The sequence below is a fragment of the Arachis duranensis genome, chromosome 6, assembly GCF_000817695.3.
Source record: "Arachis duranensis cultivar V14167 chromosome 6, aradu.V14167.gnm2.J7QH, whole genome shotgun sequence".
NCBI classification, from domain to species: domain Eukaryota; kingdom Viridiplantae; phylum Streptophyta; class Magnoliopsida; order Fabales; family Fabaceae; genus Arachis; species Arachis duranensis.
In genome coordinates, this window is record NC_029777.3 from 47254983 (window position 1) to 47263659 (window position 8677).

The 8677-nt window shown below is 33.5% G+C and overlaps 1 protein-coding gene and 1 non-coding gene across 4 annotated transcripts; one reads left to right on the plus strand and one right to left on the minus strand.

Moving 5' to 3' along the window:
* Positions 1 to 834: 834 nt before the first annotated feature.
* Positions 835 to 938, plus strand: LOC127739910 (small nucleolar RNA R71). Its single transcript, XR_008000652.1, has one exon. It is a non-coding gene; the product is annotated as a small nucleolar RNA R71 (small nucleolar RNA).
* Positions 939 to 3845: 2907 nt separating this feature from the next.
* On the minus strand, positions 3846 to 7474 carry LOC127739763 (uncharacterized). 3 transcript variants are annotated; one of them, XR_008000453.1, is made up of 4 exons: positions 7040 to 7474; positions 6671 to 6831; positions 4612 to 6041; positions 3846 to 4134 (listed from the first exon to the last, which is right to left on the minus strand). XR_008000453.1 is itself a non-coding variant. In XM_052251261.1 (3 exons), exons 1-3 carry the CDS (start codon positions 7288 to 7290, stop codon positions 5966 to 5968), a joined length of 492 nt encoding a protein of 163 aa, XP_052107221.1. In that variant the 5' UTR covers positions 7291 to 7472; the 3' UTR covers positions 3846 to 5965. The 3 variants fall into 3 exon arrangements, 1 of the variants encoding a protein (XP_052107221.1); XR_008000452.1 differs by having other exon boundaries at positions 7036 to 7472; XM_052251261.1 differs by having other exon boundaries at positions 3846 to 6041; positions 7036 to 7472.
* Positions 7475 to 8677: the final 1203 nt, after the last annotated feature.

Consider the following 8677-nt stretch of genomic DNA (forward strand, 5'->3'; position numbering starts at 1 on the left):
TTGAGAGACGTCCCAGGAGGTCTTCCTCACTAGGATTTTCATCCTTCTCCTCCCTTGTGCATTCGGCCATATTGATTACATCAATAGCCTTGCACTCTCCTTTTGGATTCTCTTCTGTATTGCTTGGGAGAATACTGGGAGGAGTTTCAATGACTTTCTTACTCAGCTGGCCCACTTGTGCCACCAAATTTCTGATGGAGGACCTTGTTTCACTCATAAAACTTAAGGTGGCCTTAGACAGATCAGAGACTATATTTGCTAAGTTAAAGGGGCTCTATTCAGAATTCTCTGTCTGTTGCTGAGAAGATGATGGAAAAAGGCTTGCTATTCCTGAGCCTGTTTCTTCCACCATTATTAAAGCCTTGTTGAGGCTTTTGTTGATCCTTCCATGAGAAATTTGGATGATTTCTCCATGACGAATTATAGGTGTTTCCATAAGGTTCACCTATGTAATTAACCTCTGCCACTGCAGGGTTTTCAGGATCATAAGCTTCTTCAGAAGCTGCTTCTTTAGTACTATTGGATGCATTTTGCCATCCATTCAGACTTTGAGAGCTCATGTTGACTTGCTGAGTCAACACTTTGTTCTGAGCCAATATGGCATTCAGTGCATCAATTTCAAGAACTCCCTTCCTTTGAGGTGTCCTACTATTCACGGAATTCCTCTTAGAAGTGTAAATGAATTGGTTATTTGCAACCATGTCAATAAGTTCTTGAGCTTCTGCAGGTGTTTTCTTTAGGTGAATGGATCCACCTGCAGAATGGTCCAATGACCTCTTGGAAAACTCAGATAGACCATAATAGAATATATCTAATATGGTCCATTCTGAAAACATGTCAGAAGGACACTTTTTGGTCATCTGCTTGTATCTTTCCCAAGCTTCATAGAGGGATTCACCATCTTTTTGCTTGAAGGTCTGAACATCCACTCTAAGCTTACTCAGCTTTTGAGGAGGAAATAATTTATCCAAGAAGGCCGTGACCAGCTTAACCCAAGAGTCCAGGCTATCTTTAGGTTGTGAGTCCAACCATGTTCTAGCTCTGTCTCTTATAGCAAAAGGAAAAAGCATGAGCCTGTAGACTTCAAGATCTACTCCATTTGTCTTAACAGTCTCACAAATCTGCAAGAACTCAGTTAAAAACTAGTAAGGATCTTCAGATGGAAGTCCATAAAACTTGCAGTTCTGTTGCATTAAAGCAAATAGTTGAGGCTTAAGCTCAAAATTGTTGGCTCCAATGGCAGGAATGGAGATGCTTCTTCCATCAAATTTGGACGTTGGTTTTGTGAAGTCACCAAGCATTCTCCTTGCATTATTGTTGTTGGGTTCGGCTGCCATCTCCTTCTCTTCTTCGAAAATTTCAGAAAGGTTGCCTCTGGATTGTTGTAGTTTAGCTTTTCTTAGTTTCCTCTACAGAGTCCTTTCAGATTCTGGATCAGCTTCAACAAGAGTGTCTTTTTCCTTGTTCCTGCTCATATAGGGAAGTAGAGAACAAGAAAAAAAAGAGAAATCCTCTATGTCACAGTAAAGAGGATCCTTTGTTGTTAGTAGAAGAAGGAATGGAAGAAGAGTGACAAAGAATGGTTAAGGATAGAAGTAGTGATTTGAGATGAAGAGAGGTGAAGAGAAGTGTTAGTAAATAAATAAATAAATAGAAGAAGGAGAGATAGAGAATTTCGAAAATAATTTTGAAAAAGTGGTTAGTGATTTTCGAAGATTAAAGATAAGATATAATTAAAATTAGAATTTAAAACAATTAAAAAGAATTTTTGAAAAAGAGAGAGGTATTTTTGAAAATTAGAGAGGGATAGGTAGTTAGTTGGTTTTGAAAAAGATAAGAAACAAACAAAAAGTCAAATAATTAGTTTAAAAAGATATTAAAATCAAATTTGAAAAGATAAGAAGATAAGATAAGATAAGATATTTTGAAATCAAAATTGAAAAAGATAAAATTTTGAAAAAGATAAGATAAAAGGATAAGATAGATAAGATATGGTTGAAAAAGATTTAATTTTAAAATTAAAATTAATTACTTAACTAACAAGAAACTTAAAAGGATAGGATTCTAGATTTTAAAGATTGAACCTTTCTTAACAAGAAAGTAACAAACTTCAAACTTTTGAATCAAAACATTAATTATTGATTATATTTTCGAAAATATGATGTAAAAGATAAAAATATTGAAAAATATTTTTTTTTTTGAAAAAATTCAAAAAACAAAGATAAAGTTGAAAAGATATGATTTTTGAAAAAGATTTTGAAAAGATAAGATTTTTAAAATTGAAAATTTGACTTGACTTGTAAGAAACAACTAATTTTAAAAATTTTTGACCAAGTCAACCCAAAATTTCGAAAATTTGAAGGGAAATAAGGAAAATATATTTTTTGATTTTTGAATTTTTAATGAGGAGAGAGAAAAACACAAACAAAAATGCATATGAAAAACAACAAACAACACAAAACAAGAAAACATCAAGATCAAACAAGAAGACTTACCAAGAACAACTTGAAGATCATAAAGAATACCATGAATGCATGAATTTTTGAAAAATGCATAATAATTCTTTTAAAACATGCAATTGACACCAAACTTAAAAATTGACTCAAGACTCAAACAAGAAACACAAAATATTTTTGATTTTTATGATTTTATGATTTTTTTTGTATTTTTATTATTTTTTTCGAAAATTATATTTTAAGAAAATGACAATAAAGAAAAATCTTTGAAAGTTTTTTGAAAACTTTTTTTGAAAAGAAAATAAAAAGAAAATTACCTAATTTGAGCAACAAGATGAACCGTCAGTTGTCCATACTCGAACAATCCCCGGCAACGGCGCCAAAAACTTGGTGGACGAAATTGTGATTCGTACTCTTTGTACTTGTATGAAATTTAATTCGAGATAATAGCTCTTTACTATGTGTGGTCACAACTCCGTTCAGCTAACCAGCAAGTGTACTGGGTCGTACAAGTAATAAACCTTACGTGAGTAAGGGTCGATCCCACAGAGATTGTTGGTATGAAGCAAGCTATGGTCATCTTGTAAATCTCAGTCAGACGGATTTAAATTAATTATGGATTTTCAAAAATTAATAAATAATAAACATAAAATAACGATAAAGTTACTCATGTAATCTAATGATGGGGATTTCAGATAGGCGTATGGAGATGCTGTGCTCCTCCTGAATCTCTGCTTTCCTACTGCTTTTATCCAATTTTATCACTCCCTTCTATGGCAAGCTGTTTGTAGGGCATCACCATTGTCAATGGCTACATCCCATCCTCTCAATGAAAAAGGTCCAAATGCTTTGTCACAGCACGGCTAATCATCTGTCGGTTCTCAATCAGGTTGGAGTAGAATCCCTTGATTCTTTTGCGTCTGTCACTAATGCCCATCCTTCAGAAGTTTGAAGCTCGTAACAGTCATTCAATTCCGGAATCCTACTCGGAATACCACAGACAAGGTTAGACCTTCCAGATTCCCATGAATGCCGCCATCAATTCTAGCTTATACCACGAAGATTCTGATTAAGGAATCCAAGAGATATGCGCCCGGTCTAGGGTAGAACGGAAGTGGTTGTCAATCATGCGCGTTCATAGGTGAGAATGATAATGAGTGTCACGGATCATCACATTCATCAAGTTGAAGTGCAACGAATATCTTAGAACAGGAATAATTCGAATTGGATAGAAAATAATAGTAATTGCATTGAAGCTTGAGGTACAGCAAAGCTCCACACCCTTAATCTATGGTGTGTAGAAACTCCACCGTTGAAAATACATAAGTGAAAGGTTCAGGCATGGCCGAATGAGAGCGCGCCATTTGAAAAGTTTAGACGTTGATCAGAACTGTTGCCACAAAGTTTCCCTATTCTCTTCACATTTGAAAAGTTGAACTTTGCTACACAAGCCAATCTTGAATTATTACTCCTCCAATTACTACTACTACATGCAGCAGCAACATATAGAACATGATTAGGACTAGCACCTAATCATGGAGAAGCTTGTCTAGCTTTAGTGCTGCTGCTGGAGTTGGACCCCCTGTTCCTTTTTTGTTTCTTAGTGAAAGCGTTTTGTCTATATATAGCTCTTTTTTTCTTGATGATATAATTGATCCACTTGCACATCAAAATTTACCTACCCACAAATTGGATAATACACCACTTAACCGTTAACAACAACAACAGCCGCAACAATAAGAGGAAGAAATAAGAATGAAGATTTGTACTTAATCAAAATTTAGACAAGTTAGACTTTTAATGTTACTACTCTTTATTATTCTGTAAACTATAATCTGCATTTGAGAAGATTCAATCATTTTGATAGTTTATCATTTGGTAATAGTAGTGATAAAAACAGGTCAGAAATCTATATATTAGTCCAGACCAAAAAAATCTCCAATATTTTAGTGCACAGCTACTATGTTCTATTGTGATTAATTTATCATTGAATTCTGCATCTAAATTTCCTGTGATAGTCAACAAACTTTTTCCATATAAGGACACAACTGCACACAGCTAGCCCTGTCCTTAGCAACCTTTTTTTCATATCAGAAAAGGAAAATAAAGTAGAGTTATGAAAATATATAATAGTGTGTCAAATGGAGGATGTTACCTGATTTTTTTCCATCGTGAATTCTTTTCCTTTTGCTTTTATCTTCAGGTAGTATTATCTTTTCTGCTTTAATAAATGCATGAGTCTATACCACTCCCGATGTATAGGATATTTTATTTTTAAAAAATGAAAGAAGCACTCAAAAGACTAACACTAAAAGTATACATCTAGTTCAAGAGCTACGTTTGAAGCACTTTAACTAGAGAAGGAAAACAAGGAATTGACGATAATGGAGCCATGGTACCTGATTATAAGTTTAAAACATTCACAATGATAAGCATGAATGGATTGCTTTAAACAGTTCATAAATGCAAGAGAAGAACAACTTCAAACATCACTCAACACAATGTCTATATATTATTTCTATCATTCATAAACCAAGTATATTTGTTTTATGTCAGCAGTACTCATCATATGTACCACATGTGAAATTTTCACAAGCTTGGGATTCACGAAGCATACTAGAATGAAAAGAAGTCCGATAATCCTTAAGCATCTAATCAAATAGCTAAACAGCATTGTATGATAAATTCAATTAACAACAACAAATCTCTGAAATCATCATATAATCATCAGTATTATACATCCTAGAGCAGTGTATTGAAGTAAAACTATTAGAGAACTAAATATGATCCTTTAATAATTTTAAGCCATTCAGTTTAGCCTAATAGCTAGCAGAGGATAAGCCATTATCCATTGTTAATAATGGAATATAAGCAACTTGATATAAGCCATTATCCATTGTTAATGGAGTATAAGCAACTTGATATATATTATATAAAAGAATTTTACTCTAAAATAAACCTACAGCAAACCCAAGGAAATCCATTGTCCCTGGCCAAATCAAGAATAAAATGGAAGGCAACAAAATGAAGCACGAAAGAAATCAGAGAAGCCAAAGAAATCACCACAACTCTGCTGTGTCGATATCAACTCCTAGTTTCAGCATAGAATACTAGTTCAAATCCTAAAACAGAACATCTTAAGTGTACCAAACTTCCACTTAACTTCTTAGCTGGCATTGAGTAAGGCCAGAATAAATTAATAAGTAAAATAAAATAGAATGATGGTTAAAGTTACACCCTACCTTATTCAGCTTTGCTTTACTCTCAATACACCACGTGATTTCTTGTCTACCTTTTGTACTTTTTCTCTCCCTTTCCCCCACAAACATCCTAACCAGAGGTCTTAAAAATTCGAGCTAATGAAAACTGGATTCAAGAAACCTCTTTTCTTCAAATTCTAAGAAAGAAAGAAGCTAAAATTTAAGAATTTTCTGCACAAAAAAATGAGAAAAGTATGTACCTGAAGATCTCAATGTGCTCAATTTCTCCGGAGAAAGAGAGGTTGCAAATTAAACTAATGTTCCAGAGATGTTCATGTAGGCTATTTCACAAAGCAATGACTTCACACTACCCGTTGAAGATAGCCTGAACAAAACAATAATCATTCAGATTTAATTTAAAACACAAGAAAAGACATAATTAAATAATTTAAATTAATCAATCAATGCTCAAGTTGGTCAAGCAAAAAATAAATAAATAAACACAAGGTTCTCGGTAACTGTATAGCATTATTTTTCATTATTCAGCAATAATTAGACTAAGCTTCAATTCAAAAACAAAAATATAATGATTATGTTAAACATCTTTTTTGGGGGTGAGGCAGTGAGCACTGACTTCTTGGGGGATCACACAGCTAGAACTTGCCTCAAGATTTCGTTGCTGAACCCCACACAGCTAGTATAGCATTAACAAAAATAGTGAGGCCAGGAAATTCTTGTATTTTTCTTGTACTCCTAAAAGTGAGGCAAGGAAATTCTTGTATTTTTTGTTCTTTCTCTGTCTCTAAAATTCTAAGTATCATACATGACATGATCACTAGTTGTCATCAATGAACCAATCCCTTGGATTCATGAAACCTTGCTTCAAATCACTATCCATTACCTATATATTGAGTTTAATGAAGACTATAACATAACAACAATAAATAGAAATTAAAAGAACAAGATATGTCCGATAAAAATTAATTCAGAAACATTAGAAATTGGAAAGCATACCTAGCTAGGTTACCAAGTTGATCCATTACAGCCTGACCAACAGAACCTTCCAACTTAAGCAGCCATAAAACTCCAGCAGTGATTTGACCAATTGAATCAAATTTAGATTTGAACAGCAAAGCGAGGTGCTGAAGCTCATCCTTGGTTATTGCTGCTTCAATCTGCAAGGTACAATGATCATCAAACAATAAATAAATAAACAAATAATAACTACTATTGTAAATCATTAAGAGCTTGAAGAAGAAAAAATTGACCTCCAGTTAAATCACAATCCTAGAGTTTCACAGATTAAAACTCCCAAATTAAAACCCCTAAAATGGGAACCCTAAACCTTTAAAATTTTAGAACCAAATAGAAATCAATACATACATATTCAACAATGTGAGCACAGTGAAGACGATGATGAGAAGCACGGAGATGATGATGGTGACGGTGGCGCAGCAACAGCGATGGTCAGAACAGTGACCGTCATCAGTGATTAGGGCACAGAGAAGACGATTAGGGTAGAACCGAGAAGAAGAGCGATGGTCAGCGCAACAACAGCGACGGTCATCAACGACGGTGAGAATGGCGAAGGTGAGGGTTGTGTGCAACAAGGTTGGCGAAGGTGAGAAGCGCATAGATGAGGGCGAACAGGAGTGACGGTCAGTGGTGGGTGGTGATAAGTGGGTTTCTTCGCGATGGTGAGAGGGTTTCGGCGCGATGGTGAGTGGTCAGTGGCGATGGTGAGTGGTGAGAGGGTTTCTTCACGAGGTGAGTGATGACCTTTGGAGGGAATTAAAAGAAAAATTCACTAAGTGTAAGTTTTCTTTCGGGAAAAAGAGGGTTATCAATTGTCAAGTTTTTGCCTCTAAATACATTAGGCATCACTTTTAAAACGCACCCAAAATTTAACAAATAGACTAGCCTTTAAAAGCCTCTCCTTTGATACGAAAAGTGAACCTATAGATATCAACCTACGGCTACGCTTTATAAGTGATTTCTATAATACCTAAGGCTACGCTTTTTAAATGATGCCGCATTTGTGTATCCTTTTCTCTTATAAAAAGGCAACACAGAGAAAAGCGTAGCCTATTTTATGAATAGGTTACGCTTTTCAAATGTAGCTTAAAAAAGTGTGGCTGAATGGGTATTTTTCTTGTAGTGTTTTCAAAAATTTTTTCATTATTTTCGTTTTTCAAAAATATAATTTTCGAAAAAAAATAATAAAAATACAAAGAAATCATAAAATCATAAAAACCAAAAATATTTTGAGTCAATTTTTAAGTTTGGTGTCAATTGCATGCTTTAAAAAATTTTCTTGCATTTTTCGAAAATTCATGCATTCATGGAGTTCTTCAGGATCTTCAAGTTGTTCTTGACAAGTCTTCTTGTTTGATCTTGATGTTTTCTTGTTTTGTGTTGTATGTTGTTTTTCATATGCAGTTTTGCATTCATAGTGTCCATGCATTAAAGAATTCTAAGTTTGGTGTCTTGCATGTTTTCTTTGCATCAAAAAGTTTTCAAAAATATGTTCTTGATGTTCATCATGATCTTCAAAGTGTTCTTGGTGTTCATCTTAACATTCATAGTGTTCTTGCATGCATAATTGGTTTTGATCCAAAATTTTCATGTTTTGGGTCATAATTGTGTTTTTCTCTCTCATCATTAAAAATTTAAAAATAAAAAAATATCTTTTCCTTATTTCTCTCCAAATTTTTTAAAATTTGAGTTGACTTGGTCAAAAATTTTTAAAATTAGTTGTTTCTTACAAGTCAAGTCAAATTTTCAATTTTAAAAAAATCTTATCTTCTTAAAACTTTTTTAAAAATTAAATCTTTTTCTTAATTTTATCTTAATTTTTGAAATTATGTTAACAATTAATATGATTGATTCAAAAATTTGAAGTTTGTTACTTTCTTGTTAAGAAAGGTTCAATCTTTAAATTCTAGAACCATATCTTTTAGTTTCTTGTTAGTTAAGTAATTAATTTTAATTTTAAAAATTAAATCTTTTTCAATCCTATCT